Below are 13434 nucleotides of genomic sequence, written 5' to 3' on the forward strand. Positions count from 1 at the left end.
ATAAAAGGTATCTAAAATTACAATTTAAAAGTTCTTTAAATTTTAGAAGGTCTAGTTGTGCGCGTAGTCTTTAATAATTAAAACCTTGTCGTGTATGTCATGTAAAATTGAGTCGCTGAATCTATTTCTAGCTTACCTTTTTTTGAAAAAGGAGCATTGTTGTATGCTATTTATTTGTTCAGGGTGTTATGAGATTTAATTGTACTGGCATGTTTTCCTTTTTAGTTCCAGCACAATGCGGAAACTCAAGAAAAAAGAAAAGTTAGTTCGAATCCAAGTTCGTCACATGGTTAAAAGTCAAGTTTTCTATTGGTCAGTTATAGTCTGTGTTTTCCTCAACACCGTGCTGATGTCTGTAGAGCATTATGGGCAACCTGTTTGGCTAGGAAAGTTTCAAGGTGGGTACTTGCTTAGCAGATTCCATCACTTGTTATCGTAGTATGACAATAACCTTTGCTCGTTTCCATTTTGGTGCCGAAAAGGCCTATAGTTAAGTAAATAGTTGTTACTAACATAAATCCCAAATATCCTTATACAAATAGAAAAATACAACACAAAGTCAATAAATTTATTATCACTTAGGATCTGGGCATTCACCAATAAACACTTGTTATACCTTCTCCAGTTGGTTGTTTCTGAATTTGAGTTGTTATTGTTTGCCTTTGCAGAGATATCAGAGTATGTTTTCCTTAGCATATTTATAGCCGAGATGTTGTTGAAAATGTATGGCCTGGGCCCTAGAGTTTACTTCAAGTCAGCGTTCAACAGATTTGACTGCGCGGTAAGATTTCAAAATCCATACTTTTATCGGTATGGTATGTTTAAGTCAGACAAATGGGAACAAATAAATGTGTTATTAGTATATAAAATCCAATAATGTTTCTGTGATAGTGCCAAGGTCTTTAAATTTTAAGGATATATAAAAATAATAAAAGAAGTGTGGTAGGATTGCGATAAAGGTCGGGGGGGGGGGGAGTTTCTTCTCAACTTTTCCACATTTCATCAAGGTCACACGCTCTCTCCCCTATAAGAAGTGTGGTAGGATTGCGATAAAGGTCGGGGGGAAGTTTCTTCTCAACTTTTCCACATTTCATCAAGGTCACACGCTCTCTCCCCTATAAGAAGTGTGGTAGGATTGCGATAAAGGTCGGGGGGAAGTTTCTTCTCAACTTTTCCACATTTCATCAAGGTCACACGCTCTCTCCCCTATAAGAAGTGTGGTAGGATTGCGATAAAGGTCGGGGGGAAGTTTCTTCTCAACTTTTCCACATTTCATCAAGGTCACACGCTCTCTCCCCTATAAGAAGTGTGGTAGGATTGCGATAAAGGTCGGGGGGAAGTTTCTTCTCAACTTTTCCACATTTCATCAAGGTCACACGCTCTCTCCCCTATAAGAAGTGTGGTAGGATTGCGATAAAGGTCGGGGGGAAGTTTCTTCTCAACTTTTCCACATTTCATCAAGGTCACACGCTCTCTCTTCTATAAGAAGTGTGGTAGGATTGCGAAAAAGGTCGGGGGGAAGTTTCTTCTCAACTTTTCCACATTTCATCAAGGTCACACGCTCTCTCTTCTATAAGAAGTGTGGTAGGATTGCGATAAAGGTCGGGGGGAAGTTTCTTCTCAACTTTTCCACATTTCATCAAGGTCACACGCTCTCTCTCCTATAAGAAGTGTGGTAGGATTGCGATAAAGGTCGGGGGGAAGTTTCTTCTCAACTTTTCCACATTTCATCAAGGTCACACGCTCTCTCTCCTATAAGAAGTGTGGTAGGATTGCGATAAAGGTCGGGGGGAAGTTTCTTCTCAACTTTTCCACATTTCATCAAGGTCACACGCTCTCTCTCCTATAAGAAGTGTGGTAGGATTGCGGTAAAGGTCGGGGGGAAGTTTCTTCTCAACTTTTCCACATTTCATCAAGGTCACACGCTCTCTCTTCTATATATTTTTGATATTTTTTAAGTTTAAGATTTTTCAAAAGCTCCTCATATCCCTACGACTGTGGCCATTATCAAGTCCGGTTCCTACAATAAAAAGCATATTCATAGACGCATATATTTTCTTTATTTATTTATTTCACTTGATTTTCTCCCAGACTAAAATGTTTTTCCTGTATTGTGCAGGTTGTTCTTGGAGGCATAATAGAGATAGTTGTACAGACATTCACTGGTTATAGCTTTGGTATAAGTGTTCTTCGTAGTCTTCGTCTTCTAAGAGTTTTTAAATTTACAAGGTGAGAATAAACCAGACGTTTGCGTTTGTCGGAAAGTCTTTTTTATAACCTAATCTAACCTAATCACAACTGAAAATAAAAAGAAACCACTGCAGAAAACACCTTGTGTACAAGCATGCCAAGAAAACGATGTACAAAGTTTTGTCAATTTTGAAAGGAATGTTTTGTCAATTTGGGGCTGAAAGGATTGTTATATGCATGAAGTTGAAGAAACTTCGATTTTTTTGGTAACAAGTTAATGCTGGCAACGCTTCAACTGTTTAAAGTTTTTTATAAGCATTGCACAGGCTCGCATGATATATTCAACTTTTATATTCAATTTTCATCTTTTAAAAGTTTAATCACATTTATCGCGTGTAAACCATTTTAAATATTAAATTTATGTCAATGGTTTTGACATTACAGGTTTTGGGCGTCATTACGTAACTTTGTGACGTCACTGCTGAGCAGCATGCGCTCGATCCTCAGTCTCATCTTTCTTCTTTTACTCTTCATCTTCATATTCGCTCTTCTTGGAATGCAGCTCTTCGGAGGAAAGTGAGTTAAAAAAGCTGGGTTACATATATGGCGATACTCATAAAGGTTAAAAAAAAAGCGAGGCGCTGTATCAGTGATCTACGTTTCCACACTAACGCCTAATAACAATTTGTGTAGGTTAATAAACACATATTGTCCACAACCTTTTTTTAAGAAGGTATTTTAGTGTGTAGTGCCGCTGTATATTTATACAAGCTCCACTTTTAGCAAGCTCTTAGAAGGACTAAATACTCAAACATGTACAGCGTCTGATCCCACACACAAAACTGTCTACCAAGACGTTATTCCTGTAGTCAAACCAAACTGAAGTAATCATATCTAGCTTTACAGCAGGTACAAACCGCGGAAAAAAAATCGCGTCACTCAAATCTCGGTTTTAGCTTTGCATCAAATAGGCTGTTTGGTCTATGTTGTTAGAAACGGTCAGAGCACTTTGAACAAACCAAAGCTACATCAAGCATGTATGTCAATAGCAAAATCTACTGATATCATGAATGAATGAACTTAATAATAAGTTTGTTAAATATTTACAATAAAATCAGGCTAATTAAGCGGAGTGTATTAATTGATCCGCAGGTTTAGCGAGCGTCACGACGCGCCACGAACCAACTTCGACAACTTCTTAAAAGCTATGTTGGCAGTTTTTCAGGTTTGTATGAGTATCAGTTTTCCTCTTTCAAATATAGTCCTTAGGTAAGGTAAAGCCTAAGGTAAAGCCTGCGTTCGAGCCAAGTGGCACCATCATGCCGGAGCTTATACCGGTTTCAGCAGCATGAGGCGACTAGGAGTATTTCTACTCCTCCCTGGATGGGATGGTAGTCGACCATAGCAGGATTACCCCCCTGCAGTAAATTCGCCGGTACCCATTTATACACCTGGGTGGAGAGGGGCACTGTAAGAGTTAAGTGTCTTGCCTAAGAACACAACAGAGCTCGAACCCAGACCGCTCGATCCGGAGTCCAGCGCGCTAACTGAACCATTAGGCCACCGCGCCTCCCACATAAAGTCCTTACTCCTTATTATATGATGTCAGCTTCCCGGCTGATTCGTGTCTGCTAGAATAAACACTTGTGAAGCCGACTTCACATTTTTTAATTCACTTTCTTTACTGATTTCAGATTATGACGGGGGAAGATTGGAATGCCGTGATGTACGATGGGATAGTTGCATCAGGAGGCCCTCATACAATCGGGGGAATCTTATCATCATTGTACTTTGTTTCTCTCGTAATTCTAGGAAATTGTATCCTTTAATTTTTAAACGAAGTTAACTATAACTTTCTTTATTTGACAAACCATCGCGTGGTGGGGTTGCATATGTCACGGTTGGAAGTTTTAATAATAGTAATAATAATTTAAAAAACTAACCTGCGAATTGTTGAGGTTACCCAATAAAATGCTGACCGGCTTGCAATGGGCTGCGATTTCGGATGCTACGGCAACTAAAGTTATGGATCGACCAGACAAATAACTAAAATGAGCTCTGCAACTAATTAAAAAAATATATTTTTTTTGTAAACGGTTCATATGGTTAAAACGTTCTTAACCACAGTGCCTCAGATACTCTTCTAAACGTGTTTTTAGCTATCGCAGTAGACAACTTAGCAAACGCTCAAGCAGTGACGCAGGATGAAAAAGAAGAACAACGACAGCTGGAAGCCATGAGAAGAAAGAGACTTGAAAAACGAAGGGATGGGTGGGCTAAAGCTCGGCAGATTCCTGTTCTCATGGCGATAAAAAACATTAATCAACATAAAAACGACAACGACAATCCATTTCGCAATATGAAGCCAGTGTCCTTGGATCACGTGTCTCCAAGGTTTGCAGTGCAGGTTTCTTTGTTTCGCAAATTATGTTCTGGGATCACATAGCTAATGTCTCGAAGACATTAGCTATGTAGCTAAATTCGAGTTTAAATAAAGTTTATGTACGTAACAACTTGTTCACATAATGTGTTTTTCTGCTCATGTGTTTAAATAGTACCGTATAGTTTTTCGATGAATCTAAAGAAGTATATACTACCATTCTTTCCTAGTTAACTTGGGAAAATAGCAATACTTCAAGTAGCTTGATGCCGGAGCTTAGGGCCGCTGTCGTGCATCCCTTTTTCTAGAATTGAAACAGGCTAACGTTAGTTGATGATTCAACATTTTCCTTCCCTTTCCTTATAATAACAGATTTTTATACATTTCTGTTTCAGGGGAGCGAGATGGAACAAAAAGTCAGCATTAAGGGTGAGACTGGTTTAATAATATTTCAGTTTCTCTGAAAAAAATTTTATACTAAGTCATTTTTGTTGTTTTGTTTGCTTCTTTAATAACAGGTGAAGATTTCTCAAGATGGTAAACTTCCTCAGGCAGCATGCGCAACAAATGGAAAATTGTCGAACGGTAATTCCACAGAGAGAGAGAACCCCGACAAAGAGGATGAAGGGGAAGAGGCAGGTGAGCAAAATGCTCCTGTGTGGGGTCGGTAAGAAAATGCTCCTGTGTGGGGTCGTGACAAAATGCTCCTGGGGGGGGGGGGTCGGTTAGAAAATGCTCCTAGGTGGGATCGGTTAGAAAATGCTCCTGACTCCTGAGTGGGGTCGGTGACAAAATGCCCCTGGGTGGGGTCGGTAACAAAATGCTCCTGTGTGGGGTCGGTAAGAAAATGTTCCCTGCACGAGTTTGGAGGAAACCCTCCAGCGTACCGTGGAGTTGATGAAATAAGCTCAAGGGTGGGTTCAGCGAGGAAACATTGTTCAGGTTGGAGATGTGTCGTGGATTTAAGTCCTGGCGTGAACCAAAACATTTTATCAACATCTAACTTCTCCATACAAAATCAAAAACTTTACAAGAAGACAGGGGATGAGGATTAAGAAAATAGTCAACTTGGGGCTAAAGTTGTCTGATTGTCTTATCAATCAGTAGGGATAATAAAAATTTGGAGCTAAAAATTGTTTGGCTCATTTGGCTGGACTAAGTCGAATGCGGCGTTCCTCTCCCTACACCCTTTCTCCCCTCTGGTCTACTCCCTAACATATTAAATCCATACTTTGATGTAAACGGCAATGTCACATCTCAAGGCTCAGGGAATTAAACAGGACAGTAACTTTATTAAAAACTGTTTTCTTTTTTGACACTATTAGAAATAAAAATCACAATCAGAGATAATGACTGAGCACGACCTAAGAGAAACTTGTTTTGTCCTTTACAGAGAACACGATACCTCGTAGAACGTTACTCAGCTTGCGTGACGCGGGACGGATCATACGGAGGCGTAACATACACAGGAACGTACCAATCATAAGAAAGAGTTCCATGTTTATTTTTGGTCCCGATAACCCGTAAGTGCACTCTAGCGATGTCAGTTTTATTTCATGCTTTATCCCAAGGACTTCTCTCGGATGTTGTATAGATTACCTTTATATTTTTCTTTCTGGTTGTTGTTTAGTCTGTTGCATTCTGTGTAACATAGTAAATTAAGAAATGAAAGAATCCAGAATAGAAAGACCAGACTAACCCAGACTGCAAATCAGGTGTGTTAAGTTTCTCATCTTTTTTTTTTCTTAATGTCTTTTTTATTCTTTGTAGAATTCGCCAAGCATGTCACTGGGTAGTAAATCTTCGATATTTTGATGACTTCATTTTGGTGGTCATTTTAATCAGCAGTGTATTATTAGCAATTGAGGACCCAGTCAACACGGACGCGCCGAGAAACAAGGTTTGTTACGTGACCTTCACTTAACAGCCTGTTAAACGTTTTGATAAGTGAAGAAACAAGTTTGCAGATAGACATTTCAATTTTATTCCAGCTTTTTCCCTTTGCCGTCCGGTACCAGTTCTTCCCACACATTGTTTATTTCTTACAAGTAACTTTGTATCCGTGTTTTTTAATTTGTTTAGGTTATCCGGTACTTTGACTTTGGCATTACAGGGATATTTGCACTCGAAGTTCTAGTGAAGGTAACAGTTCATACTTAACTGCGCGCTCTCTTTGAAACTCCATTTGGCTCCTTGTTTCCTCTGCTATTGTGCAGCTCTTAAAGACAACCCAAGTGCATTTTGTATACAGTCCAAACATGTATTTCCGAAGGATATATGGACGAGTTTAGCGTCTGGTGCCGGGGTCTGATGATAAGTTAAAAAGGAAGATTGGCAGGCAAAAAGTAGTGAAAAGAAATAACCAAAAGGAGGGAGAGAGGTAGTGGGAAGGGCGAAGAAGATAACAGCTAACTGATAGGGAGCATGCATTGGAAGTTTCCCTACCATCACATGGAAAGAATTACCCCTTCTCCCCACTGTATTTGGGAGCTGGCGTTGGAAAGTACAAAAATTCCAACAATTTGCATCAGAAGAATTTAGAGCAGAGGGAAGTTACCCCTTGTCTGAAATTAAGGGACGGACCATTATTTTTTTGGAGGGGGGGATGAAAAATATTGAAAAAAAATTGTTTGCAGGGCCTGGAAAGACAAAATAAATTGTTTGCAAAAACGATATGTATATCAAAAAATAGTAAGAATTTTATAAAAATGTTTGCAGAGGTGCATAAACTGAAAAAAAAAGTTGCAGAGGAAAGATTTTTCATCCCCCCCCCCTCCAAGAAATTAATGGTCCGTCCCTAATGTCATTGTAACTGAAGATCTTTTTGTTTTCTGGAGATGATCGACCTTGGTGTCATCCTTCACAAAGGATCTTATTTGAGAAGCGGATGGAACATCATCGATGCCTTTGTTGTGGGCAGCAACATCGCTGCCTTGCTGTTAGAGTAAGCATAAATGCACTTTGAATTGCTCTGTTATTTAAAATCAATTTTGTACCGGTTTGTCTGGCGGTTATCTAAACTTGGCAGCAGGAGAGTGCTATATCAATTGACTAATAGGCAATAAAATAAAGTTTTAAGAAACTTATTGGGATACGCCATTAAGCAGGTCCCCATCGATGAAGGCAGTCGAAATATCCTTCCCTTGACAGCTTGGAAACGAAGACCTAATTTGTATAAACGTTTTTGTATGTTTGTGTGTTTCAGCATGGGAAACAATGATGACAACTTGCAGAAGGATGCTATCAAATCGTTTCGTGTTTTACGAGTGCTCAGACCTTTGAAGGCCATCAATAAGTCAAAGAAACTTAAGGTTAGTTCACTACCTAACGTCTTCGTTTATTGTGACGTCATGAGCCTTACGAGAATTGGTTTTTAAATCTTCTCAAAAAAAGTACGTGTTGAGTTTATTCAAAAAGTATTGCTGTTTGTCTGCCTGTTTGTTTGCTTGTTTGTTTTCATTTGGCGGCGGATAAATTTTAAATTAAAAAGAAAATAGTGTGTTTAACGTGCGGACCACGTTAAATAAAGATTGTGATTGTGATTGTGTTTGAGCTCTAAAATAACATAAGTCGTCTGAGAATACTATACAAGCTATCAAATGGCAACAAAGAGATGTCGATTGAACTGAATAATAGTGATAATACAGCCGAGAAATGAATGCCAAATAACTGAGTAATCTTATGAATTTGTTTATACTTTTCAGGCTGTATTTGAGTGCATGATGTATTCCTTAAAAAATGTACGCAACATTCTCCTCATCACACTATTGTTCTACTTTATATTTGCTGTGGTTGGAGTACAGTTGTTTAAGGTAAGATTTTCGAAGTGTATTTCAGTACCTTTCATGGAACATTTTCATTTTGCTTGAAATTTTAAAAGTGTAATAATATATTTTCTTTAACTCTTAGGGAAAATTTTGGTATTGTACAGATCGCTCGAAAATGACGAATGAAACTTGCCAGTAAGTATTACATTCCATTCATTATAGGGAAAGTGAAAGTAGTACGAGGGATTTTGTTTACTTGGCTTATTTTGCTGTGCAAAATAACATGAACAGTTTCTAATCAACATCACAAGTCGTCTTTATAAAAACTATAATAAAAAGTTCACTGACTTAAAATATTAAAAAAATATGAGCTTTCAGCTGTCGCTCTACAGCCTTCGACGGATAAAAAAATGGAATGCAAAATGAATAAAATAAATACAAAAAAGGCGAGATGAAAATAAATACAAAAGCGAAGTAAAAGAACAAAAGCGCACTTTTTTACTTCGCTTTTGTTCTTAATTCATCTCGCCTTTTTTGTATCTATTTTATTCATTTTGCACTCCATTTTTTATCCATCGAAGGCTGTAGAGCGACGGCCGAAAGCTTATACTCTTCGTCAGTGAAAGTTTTTATTATGTCTTATCCCGGCTGCGCTTCAATCTTTAACAAGTCGTCTTGTTGCAACATTGTTTCAACCATTCTCTACAGTTTGTTCTAACCCTTTCCTTTTCACCCTTTTCTTTTGCGAAATTATCTTATTGAGCACAACATAACTTCGGTCCACACGCGCACATGCCAATGACACTGTAGCCACGTCCCCTTAAAAAATACCGGTCACATATATTTTAGTAACTAATATGTTAAAACCTTGCATTAACAATATTGATTTGTCACTCTGCTCTGCACCTCTTTGTATTTGGATTAAGTGGTAGGTGCATGATTAAAAGCATGGATGCATATGTTTTATTTACAGAGGAGAATACTTCAAGTACAATGTTGCCATCAATAATAAAATAAGCCTGGATAACTTTGAGGTATCGTATTAAATCAACAAGTATGTTAAACAATTTATTGAATTATCGTCCGATACAAAATACTAATCAAGAAATGTGAAATGACATGTCTGACACCAAGTGGCAGATTATAATAAATCAAAAAAAACAATAGCTTGCTTTGTATATGGTATGTAGTGGACAATAATTTCCGTAAAATTCCGTGAAATTTACCCAGTACACACTATTACACTATTATACTGATTAAGTTTGAAGATGATAAGTGTGCCGTCCGCTTGGAGAGGAGGGACGTTGATGTAGATTTCTACTCCTGGGCCTTCGCTTTTTTTTTAGGATTTTGACTGTGTTTCGAAGAGGACCATTCCTGTCTCTTCCTTGAATTTGTCCCTATCTAATGTCAAGCTGTAATGTTTTTATACTTGCAGGTTTTACCGAGATTGTGGCAGAAACACAAGTTTAACTTTGACAACGTACCTCACGCCATGCTGGCCTTGTTTTCCTCATCTACTGGGGAGGGGTGGCCTCAGTAAGTTGTGTAACTTAAGAAACAATGCTGCACCTTGTCACTTGACCATGTCAATAAAAATAAACTGTGGCGCATGAATGAATACCAAATAACAAAATAGTAACCTTCCAATTGCAGGATTTAAGAAGGTTTTGTGTGGTTTCATCCTTTTTACGATTACTGCGTTCACTCGACACTGTCTGAAATGGTCATAACCATTTGTATATAATGCGACTTTCAGAAATTTTTATATCCGAGCAAGAAAGAAAGTCTTTACCGTTACAAAGAAAGCCTTATGTCAGACATGCTAACTTGCCACTGGGTATTTTCGCAAAACTGACAAAAGTTCCATTTGCTGGGTGTAGCAGGAAATAAGGGAAGAGCTGACTTAAAATAAAGTCAACTACAAAGAAACGAAATAGCTGTCTGTTGCTTCTCTTCATACGTGGGGCCACTGGTCTGTCCATAGCTCATTCTTGAGGTATTTTACATCATCTGGCAGGTGTACGTTTGACTTCAGAGTAAAATTTTTTTTTTTTTTTTTTCCTGCAGAGGCATGTATCACACTGTTGACGCGACCACAGAGGATCAAGGGCCAATCAGAGACAACCAGATCCAAATGTCTTTGTACTATGTCTGTTTCGTTGTTGTGTTTTCTTTCTTCTTTCTAAACATGTTCGTAGCTCTGATTATTGTTACTTTTCAAGAGCAAGGAGAGAAAGAAATGGATGGATGTGAACTCGATAGAAATCAGGTATTCATGCTCACTTACCAAGCCTAGAATTCCGATAGTGTCACGGAAGTTTCTTCCATTTAGTAGCGTAACTTGTAGTCATTCGTCATTTTTGACTTCGTTTAAAATACGTAAAATTGTAGGTTCTGTAGGTACCACAAATGACATATTTACTTGGAGTGGTCTGTAAAATAGCCTGCGTTGCAGAGGAACGAACAAAACCCCGGTGTCGTCTGCAACGCCGGCTATCTGTACAGTTGCTAGCTTAAAAATTCCATATTAAGCGTAACATATAACGAAGATCTAATTGTGACTTACCTGATTTATGGCCTTTACTCCGATGAGGGAAATGCGCCGAACTATCTAACTGTGATGATATTTATTACATATTCCAGCGAGACTGCATTCAGTTCGCGATGACAGCCAAACCTAGACAGCGGTACATGCCGGAGAATAAAAACACGTGCGTTTATAAAGTGTGGAAAGTTGTCGACTCCAAACCATTTGAAATCTTTATCATGGCCACCATTGTCCTCAACGCTATAGTTCTTATGGTCTCGGTAAGAAACTCAAAATCAACAATCAAATGTAGTTTTATTATTTTATAAGGTTGCTGATACTAGTGATTGACGTGCGCCTTATTTACCTGATTCGTTTGTCATTATGCATTTTTCTGTATTTTCTTCAATTCCCGTCAATTAAACATTGCATTGCGTTTCAATTATGCTTACACATGTTTAGTTTTTAACCGATACAACTTCCAAAATTTTCTATTTTTTAACAAATACGTCAGATGAACTGATGTTTGGAGGTCCAGCTGAAGTTTTAGCAGCGCATATAATCATGCCCATGCTAAGTTAGGCTTACTTTTAGTTCAAGCTCTTCAGGCTTATTTATCAACTACACATGTCTTCACATGCATTTCTTGAGGTTCTTGTTTGGAGAAATTCATTTGCACAGATTGAAACATTTCTACTAAGTGAACAGTTGATTTATTCCCCTGCCCGTCTGACTTGTATTGATATTGTTAGGAGAAAGAAGTTTCCAATCATTGCTAGGCTTGACGTGTTAACATATTCATTTCTCTATAGTACGACGACGCCTCGCCTGAGTATGAGAGGGTCCTCATTAATTTAAACACCGCTTTCACTTTCGTATTCCTGTCAGAAGCCATTCTGAAGCTGATAGCATTTAGACAGGTTGGTAAAATTTAATCAGCTCTCTTTGTCTTTACTGTCACTCCCCGACAAAGGGCTAACCCTCAAAACGTCAGTCGTTTTCATCGTAAATGATTGATTTATATCATTGATCTCAAGTTAAGAACAAGAAAAGTCTTCCTATATCAAACCTATATCACTGACGGCCGAGCCCGGAGCGGGAGAGACGAGGCGGCGAGAAGGAGGGGAGGGGGAGGAGGACGGGAGAGCGAAGGGGCGGAGCGGCCAGAGGGAGGACGCGGAGGAGCAGCCCCCGGAAGGGGAGGAGGGCCGGGGGGGACCGCACACGGAGGGGAGAGGAGGGACCCCGGAAGAGGGGAGGGCGGGGGCACAGCAGCGACGCGACGAGGAACGACCGCCGAACCGTGGCGGGGAGAAGGGGGAGCGCGCGCGCGAAGGACCGACCGACGCGAGGGGCGCCGCCCGGCCGGCCCGCCAGGGGAGGAGACCCAGGCCGCGCCAGCGACCCCGACCCGCCCCGGGGGACGACGACCGCGCACGAAACGGCGAGGAACACAGGACACGGGAACACGAGGGGAGAAGAGAAGAGCGGGGGACGACAACGGACCGGCAACACGAGCGGGACAGAGACAGAAAAGACCCGGACAGATTTGAGGGAGCTCGTCAGCAATTGCAATATTAGCTTTCTTCATAAACTTATCGCGTGATCCAAGAAAAAAATAATAGTAGGATATTTTTTTAGATTTTCAGTAACAAACTTCCCCCTAAAATGAATTTAAGGACCACCTATCCCTCCCACTCTCCAATATCAGAAGTTGTTTTTCTTTTCAGAATTACTTCCGTGATTTCTGGAATGTGTTTGACTTTATCATTGTGATCACTACTTTAGTCGGCGTAATCCTGGAATTAAGCGTAAGTAAATATCTATGTTTATAAAAGCTTTTTTTATATATATTCATACATTCATTCATTCATTCATTCATCATTCATGTCCCCTAATTAGTATGGTTTTATTTTCCGGCTATAAGGCTTTGACACTTAAATAAAGTTTCTTATCTTATCTTATCTTATTCATTCATTCATTCATCTATTCGATTCAGTCAGTCAGCCAGTCAGTCAGTGAGTCGTTCGTTCGTTCTTTCCTTCGTTGTTTATTTATTTTATTTATTTTTTTAAACACTTTAACTCTTTCGTACTTTGGAATAGATAGTTTGCAATTAACAGAATAACGCAAAAAGCTATTCCAGAACTGTTTGTATAATAAAATGTTTCATATCTCATTAGTCGACCAACAAGGCCAGCGACACCCTTCAAATAGACCCGAGTTTTTTCCGACTCTTCCGAGCTGCTAGGCTGGTCAAATTACTCAGACAGGGTTACACCATAAGAATCCTCCTGTGGACATTCTTACAATCTTTCAAAGTAAGGGTTGTTTTGCTGTTATGGATTTGGGTGAGGAAAAAACAAGATGAAACATTAAGATAGCTAGAGGCCTTCGAGTTAAAACAAGGTATCCGCTGACCAGTATCACATGACCATATCGCGGGCTCGCATATAGAACTCATCGAGGTCGAATGTTTTTTAGAAGTTTACCGCTGACCAAATAATGGTTTACATTGGATCGCGGGCATATCAAGGTGTAACCAGGTATATGGGATCAGGGATCAC

At 39.3% G+C, this 13434-nt stretch overlaps 1 protein-coding gene across 3 annotated transcripts in view; it reads left to right on the forward strand.

Annotated features, from left to right (window-relative positions):
• LOC144651094 (voltage-dependent L-type calcium channel subunit alpha-1D-like) overlaps positions 1 to 13434 on the forward strand; it is a 40790-nt gene that overhangs the window by 18344 nt on the left and 9012 nt on the right. For all 3 annotated transcript variants that reach the window (XM_078510973.1, XM_078510974.1, XM_078510972.1), the window contains 23 exons: positions 226 to 398; positions 669 to 781; positions 2120 to 2229; positions 2635 to 2766; positions 3343 to 3415; positions 3885 to 4008; positions 4326 to 4584; positions 4966 to 4999; positions 5089 to 5209; positions 5964 to 6093; positions 6341 to 6470; positions 6653 to 6712; positions 7408 to 7514; positions 7776 to 7881; positions 8275 to 8382; positions 8480 to 8532; positions 9311 to 9371; positions 9776 to 9876; positions 10408 to 10609; positions 10984 to 11148; positions 11680 to 11787; positions 12598 to 12678; positions 13051 to 13188. In XM_078510973.1, coding sequence (XP_078367099.1) covers positions 226 to 398; positions 669 to 781; positions 2120 to 2229; positions 2635 to 2766; positions 3343 to 3415; positions 3885 to 4008; positions 4326 to 4584; positions 4966 to 4999; positions 5089 to 5209; positions 5964 to 6093; positions 6341 to 6470; positions 6653 to 6712; positions 7408 to 7514; positions 7776 to 7881; positions 8275 to 8382; positions 8480 to 8532; positions 9311 to 9371; positions 9776 to 9876; positions 10408 to 10609; positions 10984 to 11148; positions 11680 to 11787; positions 12598 to 12678; positions 13051 to 13188 — 2689 coding nt within the window. The remainder of the gene's footprint in view (positions 1 to 225; positions 399 to 668; positions 782 to 2119; positions 2230 to 2634; positions 2767 to 3342; positions 3416 to 3884; positions 4009 to 4325; positions 4585 to 4965; positions 5000 to 5088; positions 5210 to 5963; positions 6094 to 6340; positions 6471 to 6652; positions 6713 to 7407; positions 7515 to 7775; positions 7882 to 8274; positions 8383 to 8479; positions 8533 to 9310; positions 9372 to 9775; positions 9877 to 10407; positions 10610 to 10983; positions 11149 to 11679; positions 11788 to 12597; positions 12679 to 13050; positions 13189 to 13434) is intronic.

This window comes from Oculina patagonica, chromosome 4, assembly GCF_052425735.1.
Source record: "Oculina patagonica isolate OP01 chromosome 4, crgOcupat, whole genome shotgun sequence".
Classification (NCBI taxonomy): domain Eukaryota; kingdom Metazoa; phylum Cnidaria; class Anthozoa; order Scleractinia; family Oculinidae; genus Oculina; species Oculina patagonica.